The sequence below is a fragment of the Athene noctua genome, chromosome 19 (assembly GCF_965140245.1).
Source record: "Athene noctua chromosome 19, bAthNoc1.hap1.1, whole genome shotgun sequence".
Taxonomy (NCBI): domain Eukaryota; kingdom Metazoa; phylum Chordata; class Aves; order Strigiformes; family Strigidae; genus Athene; species Athene noctua.
The window spans coordinates 10,855,593-10,879,584 of NC_134055.1; the positions used below are offsets into that span (position 1 = coordinate 10,855,593).

The following is a 23,992-nucleotide window of genomic DNA, read 5'->3' on the forward strand; positions in this document are numbered from 1 at the left end:
TGTAGGACTTGTAAGTTTTATTAAAGTTTTAATCTTTTGTACTCAAATGCTTGAATAAAATTTCTTTTACACATGGTTTTTACCATGTCAGGGTAAAAATTTGAGTGTATGTTTATATTCAGCAGTCTCAGATAAGTACAAGTTACAGGGTTTTGCTAAAATCCCGTTGAATGCAGTGAGACTTAGATACACATGCATGTGTAATTAAATGGGAAAAAGTTAGTCACAGAAACAGTATTATGTAGTCTGTGTGACTAATTACAAAGGAACAATGCAGATCTCGTTTGAAGTATAAGGTGTCATAAACTGCTGAGAAATAGAGTGTCTGCATCCAAACACACAGTACACTGAAGCAAGGCGTGGTCTGTTGGTTGAACTTATGAAGAGGGAAGGACATTTATTTTGCTGAGTAAAATACTTCTTTTAGATTACTTCCTTAGGTCTAGCATGTTAGTAGACGTCACAGTTTACTTGTGCTAAAGAGTGACTGCTATCCCACTATGACAGTAAACAGTGTAAAATTTTAGTAGAAAAGAGTTGACAGCCATATATTCTTTAAATAATGCCAGGTAGAACACAATTTAAAGTATATAACCATTGAAGAGTGGTATATGTACAGGATTCCATGTTTCCATTTGCCTGGTGTGTGTATGTAGCAGGCAAATACGTATTTAAGTTTTCCCAAGGTGGTGGTGATGTTTGGTTGTTGTGTTTTTGGTGTGGGTTTTTTTTTTTTTTTTCTTTAATTTGGCCCTTGTGTTTTTATGAATTGTGATGCCACTGTTAATAATGTAATGGCCCACTTTATTTTTTGAAGATCCTCAAGTAATTTACTCAAACAGGTTTGCCTTACTCTGTAAGCTCTTCTCTTGTTGAACCCCTTTCCCACCTGGTACCGAATCTGGAAGGTGCACAGTGAGGGAGAGGATTGCAGGAGGGTTTCCTCTTGCTGGTATGAGTTGAATGTCATTAGAATCCAGTTTTCCTCTGCCTCCATCCCATATTTAGTATGTGGCATTGAGGGAGGCCATCGCACTACATATTTTTGAAACAGTTGTCCTTTTAATACATGATGCTTACTGAAGCCTGATTTGCAAGAGTGTTTAGCATTCCCAGTAGCTGCTGAAATCAGTGAAGGCTGTGCTTCATTAGATAAAGTGCTTGGTAGAGTAAGTTTTCTGAAAAATCAAATCTTATGTGCGTCCTAATAGGTTCTTAAAATTAGCAGACGTGTTTGACCTGAAGATGTCAGGACTGTTGTTGCCACCTATAAAATGGGAATAGTGAAATTCCTTCATCGGGCTAAACAGCTGTAAAATAGGTCACTGATATTTGTTGAGCATCTGATACTATAGTGAGAAGCTATATAGAAAAGCTCCTGAGGAAATTAATGATTGCATATTTGGAGGAGGGTGTGAATAGAATGTAAGTAAATAAGTTTTAGGTCCACATGTTGGACAAAGAGGAGAAAACAAAATCTTGAGTGGCTGCTCATTAGCTGAATACCCTCCATTCTGCAGAGGGAAATAAGAGCATGCGATCATGTAATTAAAGATTGTATCATGATGCATATGCACAAGAGGGCTGAATTAAGGTGGTGGTGGCAGCCTTAATCCTGGCCTTTCATAACTTCCAAGCCCTTGACTTTGTAACCTCAATAATGTTGCTTTAATGTAGGGGGTTTTTTTGTGTGTAATTTAAATTAGCAGCACCTGAAAAGAAACCTTCTGTTTATCAATGATATTGTTAACAAATGATTTTGGGATGAAAAATCAAAGCAATCTCTTCGCTGCAGAAGCACTTTTATAAAACATATCTCAAGCAGACGGCAACTTGCTTTCCTATTGTTTTGCCTTCATCTGTAATCACCACATAGCGTCCTGCAGCCTGGTACAGCATTTCATCTTCAGTCTGTTGCACAACCTTTTTTGCACAACACTGAACCACTTTGTTTTCAGGTTCCAGAAAGATGCAGGAGGCAATGCATTGTAATTTTACAAAACCAAACCAAACAAGATTAAACCTTTCTGCAGAGGTCTCACAACTTGAAGAAATTGCTGGGATTAGTGGATGGGCTACCGTACCCGCTACAGTTGACATCATGGCTTTCCTTACCAGTCCCTTGTGTCCTAAAATACTGTAATTTCTACACTTTGAGAACCCTTTTCTCTTTTACATTGCACTTTACACCTGCCTGTCTTTCTCCCTGGTGGTGTTTTAATAGTGTTTGCAATTTTTTCCCTTAGATAAATGCCTTGGAGGAACTAATTGTGCATTCAGAAGAATACATAGTGTGTTTAACTACCTTATCTGGAGGGAAATGAATGACTATTACAAACATCTCATTTTTTTTTTCTGATTTTGAAAGATTGCAGGGACTAGTCAGTGCACCATTTTCAAACCTTTGCATCTTGTTGTTACTGCCAGAACTAAAATAATGAATTATGAAACATGCGAGAGATATATTGAAGTCTTTGGGCATTTCCATCCATTAGCTATAAAAATTCTTCCCAAATGTAACAGAAGATACAGTATGAGTCAAGGAAGGCTGTCAAGATGTGATGGCAAATTTGGTACCCTCAGACTGGCACTGTTCCCTGATTCTGAGGGGGTTTTGGTTCAGTCTGTGCAGCTGTTTGCGTGTTGCTGTGCTGGATTCCCAGCTAACGATACCCACTGTGAGATGCCAACAGAACTGCAGTATTTCTCTCTAAACTTTTGTGACAAATTTTCTCAGCGAAAATGGAGTTGGTGGTTTTGTAAGTGTTTCTGTTTGTGCGTTTTTTCGTAGGATACCTTTTGGCTGCATCTTGCTTCTCCTCACGTAACATCCCTGGCAAACAAAGCTCTTCTGCAGCTGACAGCCAGGGCTGAGGTGTTGAGTCTGTCTTACTGTTGTGTCCGTAACTTGGGAAGAATTTCAAATCAACTTTTGTAGCTAGTGAAAATGTATTTTTCTTTTTTTCTTTCCTTAATTGGCTTCTTCCTTCTGCAGTAGTGTTCCTGATAAAATGTAAATTGCTTGTACCTTGAAAATAGACAAAAGGCTCCAGAAGTACGTTTCTTACAATTCTATTTGACAAGGATGCTTGAATGTCTGAATAGTGGACAGGGGCAAAGTGGTAGATTTAAACTTGCTTTTCTAAATATTTTTGTTTTAAGTGGAGCACTACATTGTCATTTCGTGACTGTTTAATAATTATGTGGTTTTAATAGTGCCTTATTACTTTATAATTAATTTTATTGTTGGAGTGAAGGATAAACTGTTGGGCTCTGATATAAAGCTGTTGTGGACTTTAGAAAGAACCCGACAAGCAAATAATTTGACTGTAGTTGTAGACTGATGCAGTTGTTATTTGGTTTTACTAGCCTTGCACTGTAACCAACTTTTGGTTTTAATAATCAGTTTTTAAAAGTTGCTCTTTGCTGGGGTCATGTGCAGTGGGAATCCAGAAAGTAAATTCTCACAAGGCTGGAATCACAATGATAATCTGCAAGGATGATTTGGAAAGATCAAGGCTTGAAATCCCTGAGCAGTGCCCGAAATTTTCATCTAGATAAGTGCCTGCAGTGCATTTGCTACACGGTGCCTTTGCAGCCTTGCTTTTCATCAAGTGTTCCCGTAGAACAATCCTGTAATAAGGGGTGGAACAGAATTCCTGTTGCTTACCTGCGGTTTTGAAGTTGTTGTCAGAGGGAGGGCGGCTGGAGGGCCTGGGCAGGAGGAAGGGGCAGCAGCAATGGACTGGCTCTGGGGTGAGATTCATGGGGGTGGTGTACCCCGCAAAGCAGTGTGAAGCGCTGCTCAGCTGCCACTGAGGATCTGATTTATAATTAATAAGCTGTCATTTACATAGCAAGAAGATGGACTCTCCTGAAATAAATCAGGCATAGCTCTCTGAAAGCCTAACACTTGATGAGAATGCACTGTGTCCTTCAAGCCTCCTACCTCGAGAAATTATCTGATGTACCCATGGAGGCTGCTTCTCCTCCCCTCACCAAATGCAGGATTTTGATTGAAATTGTTAATATTAATTGGAGCTGAGATGATTGCAGTGCCACCCCATCAGGCTTCAGCAGCCCTCCTGCTCACTGACGTCGCGGCAGGAGCCTGTTCAGCATGGGCGGCTCTTCTCTGCTATGGCACGTATGGTGGTATCAGGTTGATTAATGTGCCCAATAGAAATAAAACAAATGGAAATTTTTTTTAGATTATACAGTACACTCATAAATATTAATGCACTTTTGTATTGAATTGCATGTAATTACATATTTATACATTTAAGTCACCTTCCTGATACACTTAAGGCACTTTACTGATGAAAGATATCTCTGAATAAGATGGTTTTAAACCATGCCTAATATGTTTGTAGGATTTATTTAATAATGTGTGGGCTTGTATGCTGGCAGGAGAGGAGAAAAACCTCCATTAAAGTCTGTATGTGTTGTTTGCAGGGTCTGCTCCTTAGTTTGAATCGACTCCATGGGTAGCTGCTGAAAAAATACGTCTCGACATGAAATATTACTACATCTCCTTATCTATGTAGATAAGGTCTGTGCAGTCCTGTCACCTTAGAGTAATTACAGCTTATTACTCTAATCATGATGATGCCTGAAGTCTGTAATTAAGATTGTGCTGGCTAATGTACTAGCACGCGGCATGGTACAGCTATTGTCCTATCTAAACAGCGGAGAGATAAAAATTGGATGAGGGAGAAAGGGCGGGAAGTGGGGAAGTGATTTATGTGGGGCCACGGTTCCCAGCCAAGTTCTGCCTCCACCAAACCCGATGGCTTCTGAGAGGGCGGAATCCGTGCGCGTCGTCCGCGGCCTCGAAAATGCTGCTGCACCCGCCGTGTGTCCGAAGCAATCCCGGGAGGAAACGTGAGGACTGACACCCTGTGTCGTATCTATTGAAACTAATTTCAGTGCATCGTCTCCACCTGTGTCTCAGCTTTTATTCTTTTAACATGTCCTGTTGCACTCCAGTCTGCAGATGAGGAATTTAATACATATTTCTATATACATACACATTTTAAGGCCAAATAGCTTATCTGTTGAAAGCAATGAGAGGTTCTCCCATACAGTTCAATAATACAGGGTTTTGACCCACAGCACTCTGTAATTTTCTCTGCAGTGATGTCAGGTGGTGAAAAGCAGACGGCTGTTCTGGAGGAATGTGGTTGTCTAAACACCAATCTTTATGTCTAAATTTCATAGTAAGCCCACCCACCAAACTGGATTTAAGGCCTGATTTTGCAGTTTGCAGAATGGCAAGCTATGTACATACAGAGCTCCCTTTCCTCTCTTTGGTTGTGAGCAGAAGAGGCACCTTATTTTTGGAGATGTCTGCAAATTGTTCCTTCTGTCTTAGAAGGTACATTTTCATGGAGTTTGCAGAAGGTTTTGTGAATTTGGTGTCACTCATCTTTGCCGTAGGTATGTATGCAGATTCTTTAATCCCAATTCTGACATGAGCTAAACTTTCTTTCTTTAGGTGTATCTGACAGTTCATGAAACTTTATGCAATTGGCTAGAACATGGGCTTCTTATGGAGGAGATTATGCCAGATATGCCCATAGTGATCTGCAAAATGTGACTCATTTTACACCCTCTTTAAAGCTAATGGGAACTAGTAATTTCTTGATGGCAGTGCTAGCCCCATTAGACATTTTATAAGCTTCTGGAAGCTTGCCACTGTTTCGTTTAGATCACTCATAGCTGAGGGGAAAAAAAAAAAAATCCCACGAAAGCTATTTAGTCATTAGGAGATTATTTTTTTTTACAGAAAGTTAGTCCCTTTCTTCACTGCTTCAACCTTTCGTATTTAGAGTGAAACCTCCATTTCTATCTATAAATACTAACTCTCTGTTTTAACAAGCATCCTCTGCTGGTATAATGTACTACCATAAAGTATTCAATTTTTTTATACTGATCTGAAAAAATAAAGATTTATGTTTAGCATTAGCACCATGGTGATAGTTATCTTAAAGCATGAATCTGTCCTATGATAAAATATCTCATTGTTTCAATAGACTGCATTGAACAAATTGGAATTCTGGTGCTTTTTTCCTGTGTTGAAGTTGCCCTGGGTGAATTGTGGTATTGGTTTTTCCAGTTTATTTCACAGGGTGTAGCAGAATTAGGGCCAAGTGCAGGAACGGCTGTCTGAGGTCTCAGAAGGTCAACATGGATTTAGTTGCTGTAGTTGCTCTTTTTATGAAGCTATTGATGATGAGCATTGGTGAAATTGTTACTGCAGTATATGACACCGAGAATCTGCCTTCTTGCATTTATGGCATATATCAAAATCTAAAACCTTCCTGGTAAAGGAGACCAAAGGTGTGCTCAGAAGAGTGTATCTTCCCTATCTGCATTTCTTTGGGCTTGCTCCGTAGGATCGCTCAGCTTGTGTACAGTGCTTTTCACAAGTAGATCTCAAAACATAGATCAGTGCTACTACTGACTTATTTTTCAGTAGCTGGAAGAACCAAAAAGAGACATGACATTCTTAAAATACTGATCCTGCTTTATAGCTGAGGATGCTAAAGATTTTTTTCAACGGATTGGATAAGGATTCTAACTTTTCTGGTATGAATAACATTGTGTGAAGAAAAGCTTAGGATATTTCCCATGGTGTCTTAGGTGAAGAAGAGGTAGAAAAAATGTCTTATAGCTTCTGTTCTGTATTCACTTCTTTAATGCTTGTAAAATTATTCTTTTTACCAAATATCAAATTTGAACCTTGACTGTCTTTGATTTAATTAATCTTCTCATTGGTTCTAGCTATGAATTTTGTGAAGCTCTTGTGTTTTAGATAGGCATTTAGGGAGCATTCTTTAATTAAAGCCAAACTGACTTTTGCCTTTAGGCATGGTTTTTTTCATTAGAAGGTGGCAGAATTTGAATTATATTCTCCTGAACTTGAATCTTTATGAGGCACAGGGACCAATACCCCAATTTCTTTCCTACTGTTGTTATAATATTAAGTGACAATAAACAGCAGCATGAAGACTTAGGAGATCACACACTACTTCAGGGCAGGGCATAGAGAGCTTCTGGTCAAAGCAGCCAGGCATGTTAGTAGAGTATGCTTAAAGTATTATACTATTTAAGTAATATGCCCCTTGTATGGAAATACTACAGTATGTATGGAGTTCTTGGAGTAGATGTGACTTAGCAGATTGTATTCTGCATCTAATGAATATGAATTGTATTTTTGAAATGCTGGGGTTTCAACCCCAAGCCCCAAATTAAGGTTGACATGTGGGTGATTCCCACAGCCCTTCACAAACGGGGGCGAGTTTGCCTTTAGGCTTCCCCCCAGGGTGGTGCCGGCCTGGCAGACAGAGCCGTTGGGTAAAGGAGCCCCAGGGGTCCCACACTGAGTAACCAAGGGTCAGGTGTCCCACTGAGGGATAACAGCTGGGACCCCTTGCAGGAGGGGCAGTGTCTGTGTGTGAGGTGGGTGCCCTGTGCAGAGTTCCCTGTTGGGGAAGGGCCTCCCGCCTCCCTGGGACTGGGCTCCACTCAGGTCTGGCTTTGTAAACGTGGGCTGTGTAGAGATTCAGTGTGTGGCTTCCTTGGTCTGATGTATTTGGCTTGTTGACTCGGTTGTCTCCCATCCCTTCTATGGGAGACTGCATGTCACCATTTATTCCACCCGTTGTTGGTCGTGTGGTGTCGTTGTTGGGGTCAGTGGGATTGATGTCGATTATGTGTAATCTCACTTGTTTGTACCCCCAGCGCTCACCCATGTACTGACCCTTTTGTATCAAATACAATTTAGTTATTGGTTCATCTTTATGCTGGCTGTGTCCTTTATGCTAGGCCTGATAATTGGCAAAACAATTTTACACCTCTCCAATAGCTTCTAATTCGTCTCTCCTAATGACCCTTCAGCCTCTTCTTCCTCTTCCCTTAATTCTGTGTTACTGGAAATTATTTTTTCAAGTAACATTTATTTGAAGCAAAAAGAGGAATTCTGTGGGTTGCAGGTTATAAGACTTGAGTGGTTTTTATAGGCAGGTATTGATTCTGGGGTTTAAAGAAGAGTCAGTAACAGTTTTCAAATAGAAGTGATTTTTTTATGTACCCCCTGCATTTGGGAATTTTTTGCTTAGGTCAGGCTTGAGGGAAACATCCGCTGAAGTCAATTGAGATTCATTTGCTATAACTGGATTTAAGTCAGCTCTTGCCTTGGCTTGTCAAATATAAGAAACAATAAAAATAAATGCGAAAAACAAAGCCTTGTTTAAATCAAAAACAATTGTTAATTTAAACATTATAAACGTATGCTGTCTTCTAAATGCATGCACACTTGATACATGGGATGTTTTTGAGAATGATGAAGTTGACAGTATAAATCTAAAGGAGTATGTGTTCGCTTCCATGCACTTGCTTCATCTTAGACATTTTATTTTGTGTTTGCCTATCATTTGATGTGCATTCGTGAAGACTGTTTTTTCCTATTCTGGTGACTGTGGCATTGCCCTGAGAATGCTGTGCTGGTCACAGCGCAGCTGCTTAAATGCTGATTAAAGAGATCGGCCAAATCAGCGCCATTTCTTAACCGCTGTGTTTTTCTTCTCTTCCTTTCCCTGCTCTCTCCCTCTGCAGAAGGACGTGGCTCTGAAACCTCAGGAACGTGTGGAGAAGCGTCAGAATCCTCTAGCCAAGAAAAAACGGGAAGCACTTACCAATGGGCTGTCGTATCTTCCGAAAAAGAACAGACTTCACCACCACCAGTACAGCTCTGACCGAGAAAATGATCGTAATCTTTGTCAGCACCTTGGGAAAAGGAAGAAAATACCGAAGGGCCTCAGACAGGTGGGAGAGAAGTTACCTGTTGTGGGGAGGGAGGGCTTTGGCTTTTAGCACATGGTATGTGGAAGCGGATTTTCACTTATTTTAACCCCTTTGTAGGTGTTTTATTCTTGGTCTCTTGGGTGCCACTTGGTACTGTGTCCTGGTGCTAGAAGAGATTAAGTGAGTGGGAAAGCAAGCAGTGTGTTGATGTTAGAGCTGAGCTGATTAATAAATGTGCAAGGGCTGGAGAAGCTTCCCACAGACTGGCTGTGAGACTGTCCGGGGCAAACAAATGTGGTCTCTCTACTACATTGTTAGGCCAACTTTGTACTATAAATATGCCCTCTTTGTAAACAGAAGCATAAGACCCTTCTGCACATCAAGGGCAAGGTAAGGTAATTGCAAGAGGGGCAGCTGTTAATCAAGACAAAACTCTTAAGACTAATTACGGTGTGAGGAGCTTGTTTGTAGGACATCAGTGGTACCAGGGTGTGCTGGTTTGGGTTACTAAGCCCTTACCCGTAAGCATGAACTTCCTGACTCCCCAACACTGGTGCTCTTACTGCGGGAGCTGTGGCACATGTGTGACAGAAGTGAGCATGTAGCACCCAGGGTTGCAAAGACTGAGGTGGGAAATCTTGGTCTCTTCTTCAGGGCTGTGCAGTGCTGTGTTACGTTTTTTTAAAAAAGAAGAAAGCGTGACAAATGTGATTTCTCTCATGAGAAGGCTGCGGGAAAAAAAGAGCCATATTTTGCCTTTTTTAATGAATAAATATCCCCTGTGTGTTTGTTATACATAAAAGACTAATTAGAGCTGGGGATTTTAAGAGTAGCATGGGCCTGTGTGGTCATTTGGCTCACTGTCTGCGGAACTCAAGTCTAAAGTAACAGCAAGGCGGCCAGTTTGGGCTTAAATTTGAGTGAAGTTAATGACACACTAACCAAAATTTATATGTCTAATGGATGTGGCTGATATTAATTGAATAAGTCTTCATCCTTGTTTAGTGCAAACGAAACATTGCTTTGCAGAGAAACTTAGAAAATAGTGAGACTTCACTGCTTCTCGTTTTGTGAGCTCAGGGAAAGAGAAGGAACATTGAGGATGACAATGACATTGACTTGTATTCATTTTGATAAAGTTACAGAAGTTGGTAAAAAATATGTTTTCATGATTATTCTTACTCCTACATGGTGTATAGAAATAAAATAAGAGATTATACAGTGCTTCAGCCAAGCAAACAAATTGTAAAATGCTTACTCTACACTACCACACCCGTTAAAGGTATTTCTTTTTATTTTGTGTTTCAAAGGGAGGTGGGAAAGCTCTTCAGGATAGATGATGCCATGGTTACGTTACAAGGAGATTCTGAAGGTTGCTGTGTTTCCTTGTCTGTTTTCTCTGTTCACTTACATGATCGTCACTCTGTTCCTTTTTAGTATATCAAATGGTAACTGTATCTGCTTTGTGCAATACGAACTGGCCTTCCTAAAAGCTGACTTTTTGCACTATTTGATTCCCCTGGCATTGCCTGCTGTCAGGTGAAACCTTTCTTCCAGATACTTAAACTATGAAAGAATCAGCCTCACTGTTGATCGAGGTTATTTGTGAGGTTATGGTTTTAGGAATAAATATACACTGGCTTGAAAGGTATTGAGTTGACAAATGTTATGGAAAATGTTTTTCCTTTTAGCTGATAAATCTGAGTACTCAGCCTAATTCCTGAGGGATAAGGCTGAGAGGAAATCAAATATCTTGCTCAGTATAAATTTAATACATTTGGTAGGGGTGTAGCTCCTTAGATAAGAACATTTTAGTCTCATGAACAGTTCAGGTGCTGACAAATCCAAGTGGCTTTGGCACTTAGACGTGGAAAAAAGATGTCATGGGAAAGACTATAAAGCTTATTTGAGAGTCATGCCCACAACCTTTATATATAGTGTTTCTGGTAAGCATTTTCTGTCATCTTTCAAGACAAATGGTGAAGACTTCAAAAAAAGGAGGAGAATGATAACTTCTGAGGATGGTTTTCTCTGATCATGTAACGCTTTTCATCCTAGAGTGACTCTTGGCTGCACACCTTGGGTTTGTTTCCCCACCCAGCTCCATCCCACTGAATTTCTGGGCTCTCAATAGGAAGTAAAATTGGTTGTCAGCCTTCTCAGATGACAGCAAGGCAAGAACTGGGGCCACTGTGTTTTGTGCTTGACAAAGTAGGAGGGTCCAAAGCCAATTAAAGTTCAGTATGCTTCTGGATATATGTGATGCCCTTGCTATATTAGGGCTATATATTTTATATGTAAACAATATATCTTGCCCCTGTTTTCCCTGGAGGAATCCTGAACTGTCACATGTGAATATTATGATTGGATGGTAGGATGCATTCTCAGTGCTGTCACTTGTATTCCTGTGCTGGCATAAGACCTTGGCTGCAGTCTGTCCCTGTTGGGAAGTGTTCTATACCCAAAGATCTTGTTCGTTGCTTTACCAATAGTTAACAGTCCGGTCTGATATGTCTTTCTGTGAAATCTGTTATCTGCTGGAAATAACTCTCACACGCAGGATTTAGTTGAAGTCAGCTATTGGAAGGATTGCTAATTAGTTTTCAGAGAAAATCCTTGCAGTATTCATGCAGGTATTTATCCAGCTATGCTGAAATGCCTACAGGTTTATTGAAATCCAGAAAATGTGAAACTGTAGGTTAATTAAAGCTCATATTTTACTAGCGAGAAGACTTTTGAACTCTGCTTTGTGAGCTTTTATAAATGTACTTATTAAATGCCTCAAGGAAATTTTAGTTGGCGTTAAACAAACATAAGACTCGTCAGAATATTTCTCCAGCGTTTTAAATTTAATTTCCTTTACGTTAATTGGTGATGGTGTGTTTTTGTGTGTTTTTTCTGTAAAAATCAATTGGAAATCTTAAAGTGAACATTTTTAAACTATCAAAAGGCTGGCAAAAATGTTTAAATAGTTTTTAATGAGTTTTTATTCCTCAAAGTTCAAGCAGAGCGGGACGTATCAGGAAACAATGAGTTTTCATTGCAGGAGTGTTGAGAGTATTTTGATAGTGAGAGGGAAGGACCATTTCTCTTTATTCAGTGGGTGTGTGTTTGGGAAGGAGCAAAAGACACTGACTTTTATTCTCTCTACCATTTCCTTCATTGTTTTCTTCATGTACTGGGAGATTCATATGCCTTCTTGCAGAAAAGGATCGTCTTTGGCATATGCTGCTAAAACAGCAATCTGTGTGCTGGGCAAGTGGTATCTTAGCTGGCTTACATGTATACAAGAGCCAACTGCTGCTAGGCGCTACCTTCACTGGCTGATTCCAAAGACACTTGCAGAATATTAAATCCCAATCCCAGATATTGTGTGAGTGCAAGGAAGGAGACAAACTGGTAATAAATAAGGGGCAGATGATGAATAATGGTAAGAAAATGCATGATGGAGAGATGAATTAGGGGGAAAATTTTAATAAGATAAAGGAAAAATGGGAAGGACAGAAAAAAAAGATACACTGCTGACTCCGGCAGTCATCAACTAAAAGCATTATAAATTATTAGCTTTAACCTCATAGCCCATTGCATGAATCAATTAAAGGCGAGGAAGGGATGTATTGAACTTTTCCTTCTCAGAATTAAGTCCACGATCCCCTTGGCAGTCTCACCCTGAAGGCCTGCATCCTAAATTTGAGACTGCCAAGGCTGTGGGTGGCTGATCTGGACGGCCGCTGTTGTCCCCTGTCATTACCACTTGCAAACATCATGTCGTTAATTGTGTTGCAGATTTAGTTCTAGCACGCCTGTCTCCTGCTGCAGAGGTGCTCGTGTGCTTCAGTGCAGCAAACCTCTGGTGCAGGGGGTGACATAACTACTGTGTGATCTGCATTTAATCACGCTTACAGTCACGAATGGCATTTGCACGCTCTTAGACAAGCCTGTACATGACAGGTAATGAGAGGGGAGCGGGAGGTGGGTGTTAGCTGTATGGTTTGTGGTGACATTGGTCGGGGAGCTGAGCAGATGGGTTTGATTGTCACCGGCAGTGAGATTCCAGTGAGAGCTGACTGTGGTGACAAGCGATTTACAATGTGCTATTTACAGTTTGGGTTTGCAGTCTCTCAATGACATCCGAGTGCTCTTTAGCAACTGCTTTCATTACTGCTTTTCTAAGAGCTGTTAATTGAAAATGAAATTGTGGGTGGGCTTTGGGAGTGGAGTAACAGCTACAAGTATTATACGCAACCACGGAGAACTGTTTAATTTCTTTGACTCCCAACTTGTATCTCTGTGCAGCAGCAAGGGAAAAATGTGTATGTATTTGTACAGAGTGAGGTCAGACACCTTGGAAATACTGCATACAGCATTCATACACCCATAATGAGTGATAAAGGCTTGAATCTCCTTTTACATAGCTACCGTGATTTTTGGATTACTTTACTGGCAGCCAGTGGACTTCAGTAACTATAAAACTGCTGAAAATCAAGAAGGAGCCTGGGCCATGAAGATAGCTTGTGTGGGACAGTAGAGAGGTTTGCAAGTAATGCTGGGTGTGTTTGGGCTACTCTTACACTGCTGGAGGTTGGGCTCTGTGGGACTGAAGTTAAAGGAAGCATTTCTATGTACTCGTAGAGCATGGGACAGTGTTGCATACCTTAGGAGCAGTACCAGCTAGTCATCAGGTCAGCACTAATACTGCCATGCATTAATGGAAATAAAGAAGATGTTTCTTTCCATTCTGTTTGTAAAGAGAGTTTTGGGGGTTCTTGGGTGGTTTTTTACATTTCAAAATGCTAGCACTACCACTTTGAAATTACTAGGTTTGCTGTTTGTGTTACAACCTACACAGTGTGATTTGATTATGTGCAAGTGTGGCCAAAAGGTTGAAGTCACCTGAAGTAAATGTCACAAGCAACAGTAGTTTTCAGGGGGCACTGGTTTAATGAAAATTTGTCTACTCTGTGTTGGTATCATGTCATGCAAGGGCATTGTTTATTTGGATTTATTTGTCAATCCACTTTATTAATGCCATTTAATTTGAAAAATAACTGTGAAATGATGAAAAAATCAGATTACAGCACTGGAAGTATAGAAAGGGCCATATACAGGTGTCTGTGCTTGGAGGTTACATCACAGCATTCGTGGATGTAGTAATATAGTGGAAGAAGATGCTTGTGTGATTAAGGGAGATAGGTAGATCTGAGCTTTAAGAAGCCTTTGTAGGATGGAAAAGGAGCACATCTGTGAGAAAGGGAAAAGGGTGAAGTGGTGGGGCTTTGCACAGGCTGTGCAGTCTGGTTTTTCAAAGGGGTAAATATTACACAGAGGTGTGCATACGAGGGGATATGCCCAAAGAGAGGGCCCGTTGTGTGCATTAACATCACCCATGTCTGCTAATGTCCAGCTCACTGTTATCTAGTCTACCATCGTGCTGTTAAAACGTTGAGTGCTTTGTGCTGGCCAGTCGGTAATTTCATCCTTGAAAGGGAACCATGCTTTGTTGTGCACACATAGGCAGTATGTCGATTTTGGAATGTGTGAGAGAACGTGCGTCTAAAAGCTGGGCTGCTATTCAGTTGCCCCTCTCATTTCCCTCTCAGAAACTGCTGCTGGTGACAAACAGTGCTTGAATTACAGGCGTTTTGTGATTTTCAACTGCTGTTTGCTTCTGATCAGGGGCCACAGAAATCTCCAGCTGCACTTAACCCGCAGTCACCATATCCAGTGCGTCATCTGTGAAGGCATCCAGCTGCTCGAAAGCATCCAAACAACTTCTGGGCCCTGATAATATATAATTGAGCTCAATGGGCACAGAAAAGATTGTTGTTCTCTATAGAAGGGACTGAAAAATGATGTGCTGCTTCACGTGCCTGTTCTGTGCTGCACATCCTTCCCCCCTCCCCCGGTTTAATAAAGTTCCTGAATAGGTCCTTTGGATTTCTTGAAAACACACACAAAAGCAGGCACGTAATGTGAAATCCAGAGCCATTCACAAAACCAAGCGCTATGACAGGATTCAGCTATCGTTTTCTGAGTGAGGCAAGGAGCTGTGCTCCACAGCACGCCGAAGCAAACACCTGCATTCATTGATCAACTGCTCGTAGAAGCTGCCACTTTACTGAAGATTTGCCTGCAGTGACGTGTCACGGGCGTTTCCCCCCCTTATAATCACCAGTTTCACCTGCAATTTTTCAATAAGCTATTGAATTATACCTCTCTAAATGATACCCTGCAAATCCAGCGGGCCCTAATTGCTAATGATGGTTCTGAAAGACTTTCATTTGACTGTAATTAGGTTTGCAAGCAATCAGCTGCCCTTATCAGAATTGAAAACACATATAATGTAAAATATGGGCTGGTGGGAATGTAGCGTTTTCTTAAAAGGAGGAGGGAAGAGGAAGATGTTTTATTAGCAGAAGCTGTGACATATTTTAACACCTTGAAAACATCATGTGTGAAATTAATTCTGTTCAGTATTGTACCATCTGGCAGTGTTATTGTTCTGTATATATTGCCATGTAGAGTGTGCTGTTTTCGTCTGGGTATGAGCCTGTGTTTGAAATAGTAATCATGAGTCAAATTGATTGCTAAGGGTGTTATCCCTGCTAGATAGGTTAAAAGTACATATTGGGAAATCCCATAGACTTAAAATGGCTTCCCTGTGGAGAGCTTCACTTGCAGGGCTGATAATACTGGAAAAAAAGGGCCTTGTTTTTGCCATGCCCCTCTCCTGTGAATGAGTGTATGTGTTCAGAGGTAAGCAAAATTCTATCCAGGTATTGTTTACTGAAGCTGAAGTAGAAAATGGCTGTATCTTAGACACAGTACCATGATAACTGTTTAATAATACACTATTATTTTGATCCTGTCTCCATGCTACTGTGCTGAACACCCAGCTCAGAGCGTCCTGTGAGAGCTAACAGGCATTAGCAGCTTGTGTCTTCAGGCTCTGATGTAGGCACAGAGAGTCCCTGCTTGTACACTCAGAAGAATATATGTTTAAAACCTGGTTACAATCTGGTGTCTGCCCATGCTGGCTAAAATATCGGCTGTTTGGCAGTGTGGAGTGTCTCTTAACCAGGACTCAGACATGGGCATTACTACCTGCTATGGTCACCAGTGTTACTTCTAGGTAGTAGAGCTTGTACAGCCAAGGCAGAGCTGGAAGAACGTAGGTCATATCTAGAAGCAGGAATAAATGGTGGGATATTAATATCTCCCATGTTTCTCTGAAGCCAGTGTTGTGAGCCGATTGCACCTGGGGTGTTGCAGAAAGGTTCCTCTGCCTCCCCTGCTTTCACCTGCCATCGCTGTTGTGTTGCAGGTGATCAAGCTTGTAAGAAAATGAGCAATGTTGGCATGTTTTCATTTCTAATGCAGATTTTGCCACCGCTTTGCAATCTGCCTTGCTGCATCTCACTTTGTCTTTTGGCTCCAGTTTATGCAGCTGTGAAATGGAGTTACGGGAGAGATGTCAGCACCCTGTCACCAGACCAGGTAACGCTGCTGGGAGAAAGTGCCCCTGTGTGCACCGCTCACCCGTTCCATCCAGTGTAGCAAGCTCACAGCAAATTCCAAACTGAAAAAAAGATTAAAAACAGTGGCTTTTGGGTTAACCTAATTATGTTAATCAATTAGTTATCTTGAGAATAATAGTACAAAAAATTTACCATGCACAGAGCAGTTAGTGTCTCCCAGGATTATCTTTTTTCTTTTAATGTTGGCACCCTACTTTAATTGAAAACTTAAATGATTATTAAAGGTGCCGTTTTGGGAAGTGAACCGTATTCTAAATGTGCGATGCAATCAATTGCTGTTTTAAAAGTTCCTAAGCATGTTACCAATAAGGAATTAAGCAAAAAATTAATTTCAGCTGAGGCTGCTTGGAGATAAATTAAGCCCTAGCTTAAGTGATATAAGACAGTATAATAAAGTAACCATATTGAATTAAAAAAGAAATCTTCCAGCATTTTTTACAACAATTTTTTCATATTCTACAAATACAACTTCAGTCTAAGCCGAGACTTCTGACCTGTAGATTTGCCTGTGTATTAACGGAAAGCACAGCAGCTCATCCTCAATTTTTTCATGAGAAAACTGAAGTGTTGAAGCTATGTTGTGTAATTCTTTCTTTTTTCCCCACAAACTCTATTTACAAAGGGAGGAGGTGTAAGAGCGATGTATTTGAATGTGGCTGTAGCATCCAACAGTGCACTTGTGGGTGTGCAGCATCTTTCTGGCGCAGGGCCCGTTGGCAGGCGCCGCAGGGAGCAGGGGTCTGTGTGCTGGTGCTGTTCTCGCTGTAACACCCGGCTGGGCAGGCAGGTAGGCACGGGGGTGGGGGTGTGATATGTTGTTGTGGTTTAACACCGCCGGCAGCTAAGCCCCACACAGCCGCTTGTTCACTCACCCCACAGCAGGATAGTGGAGAGAATTGGAAGAGTAGAAGTGAAAAAACTTGTGGGATGAGATAAAGACAGTTTAATAGGTAAAGCAAAAGCTGCACACACAGGCAAAGCAAAACAAGGAATCCGTTCCCCACCTCCCACGGGCAGGCAGGTGCTCAGCCATCTCCAGGACAGCGGGGCTCCCTCAGGCGTGACGGTGACTTGGGCAGACAAACGCCATCACTCCGAACGTCCCCCCTTCCTCCTTCCCCAGCTCTCTGTGCCGAGCGGGACGCCCTACGGCCTGGGACGTCCCTGTGGGCAGTTGGGGTCAGCTGTCCCGGCCGTGTCCCCTCCAACTCCTTGTGCACCCCCAGCCCCTCGCTGGTGGGGTGGGGTGAGAGGCAGGGAAGGCCTCGGCTCTGTGTGAGCCCTGCGCAGCCATCACTAAACCATCCCTGCGTTACCAACACTGTTTCCAGCACAAACCCAAACCTCAGCCCCACACTGGCTACTGTGAAGGAGATTAACTCTACCCCAGACAAAACCAGCACAACCCTGTCTGCAAGCACTGTGGTTTGGGAAGAGCCGTAGGAGCAGGAGAGCAGCCTCAGGAACATGTCAGGATCCTGAGTGACATTTAGACTCTTAGGCTTTTGTAACCTTAGGCCTAGCTCCTGAGTGCCATAACTGCAGGGATTCAGGGGCATGCACCTAGGCTGTGTGCTTGAGAAGTGTGTGGGGATGCTTTTAAAATGTCAGTGAACAACCCTCAGAGGAGCTGTTCCCTTGCCAAGGCTCCCTAGTGTGGCCGTTCCGAGGGGAAGATGATGGCAGGGGTAGAGGCAATTCCTTGAATTAAGTAGGAAGGATGTTTTTCTCTCTCGTTGTAAACTAAAGGCAGCACTTCTGATTTTGTAGCTGACTTGTTACGGCCACTCCGAAGAGGAGGGAGGCTGTAATTTCCTTAGATCTGAACAGCAGCTTTTTAGCTGAGATTTATTGGAAGCAGAAAGTAAATGGCAGTGTGAGTGGCAGTGTTACCGTAGCCTGGTAAGCTGAAGCAGTGTGAAATTCAGGTACTGAGCCCACACAACTGCATGTTTGCAGTGCTTTGTGGTGCCGTTGTGGAGGTTTTGAGCCTTTCCTGGGTTTAGCCTGGCAGTGGCCATGGAGGGGCAGCTCTGGCCAGCTCCAGAGGCCACCTGTGTCCCCAGAGGCCACCCGCTCCCCCCATGATGGCACAGCCTGTCTGAAAGAAATGTGTGCGCATTGCTAAACTTTCTGCTATTTGTTTCATTTTGGCAAAAAATGACCTGTGTACAAAGCTCAGGAAAATTATTTATAATCTTCCTCAACCCTGAGGATGTTATTCTTTACTTTGTGTGGTTTCGCAAGTCGGAATGTTGTATTTCTATAAAATTAAGACATTTTAAATTTCGCTTGTGCCCAAACCCAGTGAAATAGAACAAACTTTTAAATATAAGTCCCAATTTCTTACGTTTAATCCTTTTTCATACTATATGACCTATATGCACTAGGAAAGCCTCCTTTGTTACTAGAAAAACTGTGATATAGCTTTTTTTTTTTATACTGAGCTTTCTGTACTCTTGAATAATTCAAAGGGATATTTTGAATTGGTTCCATTGCTGGTTGAAGAATGCAGTGTGGCCATTACTACATAAGGCCATGACTCCTAAACCAGACAAAACCAAATTGTCCTTTTGTCCTGACCTTTCCCTGGAACAATTGTTTCTGTTCAGTATTAAAATACAGTGATGTTATATAGGTGAAAATTAAAGAGTTACCCTTAAGTAAAAGTTACTGTTGCTAAAAGAAAAAAAAAATTTTAATAGAAGATCAACTGCAAAAGTTACAGTGGTTCTAGTGCTGTTGGAAGTTTGCCTCCAAGATCGGCGATACCGTACAGTCTATGACAAAATACATGCTCCTGATGCTTCTAATTTTCCTTTTTTTAATAGTGTAGGGGCAGTTTCAGATTTATCTTGTTGTACTGGATCAGCTATTGGAAAGATTATTCACTCTAACGTGAATGGACTTTCTTGAAGTCGTAACAAAGTCCATCCTTACTTTGGAAAGTGCATGAGTATGTTCTTAGCATTACCTGTTTTCCTGATGCATGTTTTCTTACACTGCTGATCTCTGTGAGCAGTTGTAGTGCCCTGTTTTCAAGAAAATAGAATTCTCTGCCTTCTCCCATTAAGGAAGAATTTCTATTGGTTTAATCACACTTTCTCCTAGCATGGGAGACACCAGAAGAATGTAGTAGTCCAACAAAACGTAGACATGGAAATAGGATGATAGCCTTTCTAGATCTGTCCCATGTGTGAACATCTGTGAGGCATAAGATCTATTGAAGGTAAAGTACAAATTTGGCAAAAGACTACATGGGTGTAAACTGGCATAAAATAAATGTTAGCAAGGAGTTAAGCTTTCAACTCAAAGCCTAGTGAAATTCTGCCAGAAATTGTGGGTGGAGGAAGCAGGAAAATAATTGGTTTGCAGGCACAAGTTGATTTAGATCATATAAAAAGAAAAAGCTATATGCCATTAAAGTCTCTGACAGCAAAAAGTTGAATCACTGACCTTGAAGTTCCTGTGTACTGTATGCCCATTTGCCTTCCCAGTTAATAGAGTTACAGACAGAGGTAGGAACCCACATGCCTAAGAAAGAAGAATTGAGTTCCCTCTTACTCAGCTCACATGCACAGAGAAACGAGAGGTTTGCTCATAAAATGCAGTCAGGCCTAAGCCCAGCTTGCCCTGCTAACCATCCCCTCCAGTCTCCCGATGCTAAAGAAGTCCTTAAGTTAATAAAAATAGTAAAGCCGTGAATGGGTGTAGAACTGGAAACTGACATTTATTACTTCTTCTTTAAGAGATTTCAGGTTGGCTTTATCTATTTCAATAAAAATATTTTAATCATAAGATAGGTGGATTTTATCCTAGCCATATGAAGCAGCAAATATTTGGTGCATGAAAATTTTACATGGTGCTCTCTTTATTTTTGCTGACTTTGCTCATTTATTTCCTTCTGAGCAGGTTTTACTCTAGTTGAACAAAGAAATTTCATACTTTTATAAATAAAAATAAAAATCAAGTGCCCAAATCAAGTGTCCAAAGTAGGGAGAGGGTTAATAAAAATGGAAATTCTGTTAAAATTACTAATCAATCTGTTTAATGTTTTATAGTCTCCCCTCCCCCTGACCCATGTTATTCTCTTGTAAAGCACCTTATTGCTTCCTGCTTGTTTACCGGCTTTTAGCAAGTCAAGCAGCTTTCAGATTGCTTTGATGTTAATTATAGAACTTGTTCAATAGGGCTTGCTAGGTGAGGAAAAATAGCTCATATGTTTAAGAAAATAAATATACAGACAAGTGATCTGTGCTTTGGTTCTGAAGAAGGAAATGACAAGATACTGATGACTCAGTGTTGTGTTGTCAAATAAAGGCTGTGTTTGTGTGGCGTGCTGCTCTCGGTTTGCAGGATTGGATATTAGTCGTCTTCACTTTCTTGATGATCAAGCGGACTTATGTGCTGAGGGCTGAACCTTGTAACTGTAAAAGGAGTTGAGTTTCAATACCTCTTGTGCCTAAGTGAAAAATTCAAGAAAGAGGGATTTTGCCTTAGCCCACAAAAGCTGTTACTATAAGCTAGCCCTTTGGGTCGTGGGTTATCCCTGCTGTTCCATTTGTTCTGCTCTGGACTCTGGTCCAGCCTGAGCTGCACTTAACTCTGCTCCGTTCAAGCGTTGTTGCATTAACATTTTAGCCACAGCTCAGTTTGGGGATTTACAAAAAATGTTCTTAGAATTTGGAAAAAACTCTATCTGTCTCTGAATAAAGCTGCCACATACTCAGGTCTGAACCTGAGGTCAGTGTCAGGACATAAGCCCTGGGAGAGAGCCTTGGGTAGCGGTGTCAGGGTGGGAGTTGAGGGTCAGGACTGCAGCCCTCTGGCCCTGGGTGTGTGCTCCGTGGGCTCTGCCAAGTCACAGCCTCACTTCCCCATGTTCATCCTGTATGTAAATTGTGTTCAATCATAAAGAACTAGTCTACCAATTCCTAATCAAGGCATTAAGGCTTAATCAGAGAATTTGTGCAGTGTTTGGAGATCTTCAGATGAAAGGTTTGGTACCTGTGTGATAAATGAATATTAATAATTTCTGTACAAAGCACCGTAGCCATTACAGCTGACTGTGGAGTTTGTCAAAAAACAGAGCTGTGTTGAATGACCAGAGAGCACGTGTCAGGAGGCAATGTAAAACCTTTAGCTTATTAGTGGCATTGTATTTATAAATTAGTAATAATACACAGAGGCGGAGGGTGGAAGGTGTATCGTTACAAAATGCTTTTGAAAGATTTAAAGTAGAACCTGTGGTCTGACGTTTCCTATAAGAATTGCAGTGAATAAGAATTTTCAGTGATGGAAAGATACTATTTTCAGTATTAAGGCTTGTAGTTCCAGTGTTTTAAATGAACCTGTGTTTTATTATGCAATAAATACTGAAAATGACCCCCTCAAACTTTCTGCTTTATAATAATGATGCATTTTGATATAACTGTTACTGGTGTGCTATTACTGGTCTATAGTAGATACCAGTGGGTGTGTTGTTTCCAGAAGCAGTAAGTGGCATAGCATCTTGCATACTATTTTATAGCGATCATAAAGCATTTCCTGGAGTAGAACTGTACGAGATTGTAACATCGCATTGGGGGAAAGAGACCTTACCTATCAATAGCAATGCAAGGCTTGTAATTTTAAGTCTTTCTAATTTAAATCATGAAAATCTGTTTTTCATGAATAATTCAGAGATCTGATTTAGTAGAATTATTTCCAGCCCATGTATATTAAACAGCCAACCTGCTATGCCAGTTCTGTTTAAGACACTGTTGATGGGGGTTTTCTCTTTCCTGCAGAAATGATCATCTTTGTCTGTTAGAAAATAAAGCTGCTGTGGTATTTTGTCCTTTTGATTGCATGAGGATTTTTCTTTAAACCTTCTAGGCTAAAATTCAAGGGGAAGAAAAATAAAACCCTTACTACAGGAGCTCCTAGAATTCAATTTGGAGAGAGTAAACCTTGTACTATATCCATTAGGAAAATGGCAGTATTCTTCCATTTCCTGATGTTATTCAATTACTTACCCCGCTTCCTGCTTTTAGCGTAAACTGTATATTTTAGCTCATGACCTTTGACAGCAAATTGAATCAGAAGTGGAGATGCAATGAAAGTTGTTTTATTTTTTTTTTTTAAAGACTCTTTAAAAATATTGATATGTAGGAAATTTTTGAGTTTTTTTTTTTAAATAAGCCTTGTTGTGGATCTGTGGATTTTGTAATATGTTGCATTTTCCTTGGAAAAAAGAAAATTTAAGTTAATGTCTTTCCTTTGCCCTGGACAACAGCACAGTCTGTATAGCTGCTCTTGTTAGTGCATGCCTGCTGAAATTAGCATTGCCTATTTTAGTTAATACCAATAAAAGTGGAGTTTGTTTAATTTAGAATCAAACCCTTGTTTAGATTGGATTAGCACTTTAAGAAAAATATTTAACTTGTAAAATGATGCTATTGACACAAAGTGATTACAAGTCCAGAGTCATCCTGGGCTTTGTTTCACCACTGTTGTGGCCTTTCTTTTCTTGCCCACTTCCCACTCACAGGTTTTTGTAGTTTTTAAATTATTTTATGCAGTTAAAATCCTTATGATGGAATGAAAAAAACCTGTCTTTTTCTGTGGAAAGTCATCAGAATGCTATAAACTGAGTCTTTTAAATGTGAGACAATCTTCTTGTAACGTCACAACCATACAGTGCCTCTGAGTGAGTGAAGCTTGTGTCTTAGTAAGAACTGAAGAACACTCTTAAGTGTTTGAAGGTGTGTGTGTCTAAGAAACCTCTCCTGTATCAGTAAATCCAACATGCTCAAGTGTATCAGGAAACCTACAGAAAGTAGTTCACCATCAGTCCTTTTGTGGCTTTTATCTTGACCCAGTTTTACTCTCTTGGAAATACGGGCTTCATTTTCCAAAGCTTCTTAGCACCACAGTAAACCCAGTCCCAATGCCAAACTGACTTAAAGTACTTGGGAGTCAAAGTTTTCATAAAAGCAGTGGGATTTAGGGTCGGGATTGCCTCTATGGCTGTTGAAGTTTAGTCAAAATCTGTGTTCCATTTATTCATTTTACACTGCCCTTTAGGAGGAAAAAGTGAGCCCAGCCATGCTGACCGCACTGGAGTTGTGTGGGTGGTAAGAGGTCTGAGACATCACCTGGACAAACCACACAGTTTGTCATTTATATAAGATTTTAAATTTTCAACATCTCCAGGTTTGCTGCCCCTTAAAAGGGGGTGGGGAGGGAGTGCAGAAGTGTTTGGACTAACAGTGCTGCAAACACCCCCCAGCAGTAAGAGAGGCAAATCTTCACATAATGTTGTTCTAATCTTTATCTCCTCCTAGACTGTAGTTCATTTACAAGCTTTCGGTCGTCCTATTTCTCTTACACTTGTGAACAGTGTGAACACAGAAGGAAACCCAAACCAATGTATTCACCTGACAACATCATTCCAACACAGGTACCCCAAACCTACCTAAAACTCTGCAGAAACCATTGGTAGGAACATCAGCGCTGCCCAGATCAGCCAGTTCAGCCATACCCAGTTCCCTGCTCCTGATGAAACTTCTCACACATGGTGTCCCTTGAGCTTTTCTATTAACAGTTGAATGAGACTTTAATAGTCCTTACCTTTATCTGGCCAGAATGCCTTCATGTCATAG

General features: G+C 41.0%; 1 protein-coding gene across 7 annotated transcripts in view; it reads left to right on the top strand.

Moving 5' to 3' along the window:
* The window catches only part of AUTS2 (activator of transcription and developmental regulator AUTS2), a 788,413-nt gene that overhangs the window by 202,064 nt on the left and 562,357 nt on the right, over positions 1-23,992 (top strand). For all 7 annotated transcript variants that reach the window (XM_074923165.1, XM_074923167.1, XM_074923170.1 and 4 more), the window contains exon 2: positions 8,620-8,829. In XM_074923165.1, coding sequence (XP_074779266.1) covers positions 8,620-8,829 — 210 coding nt within the window. The remainder of the gene's footprint in view (positions 1-8,619; positions 8,830-23,992) is intronic.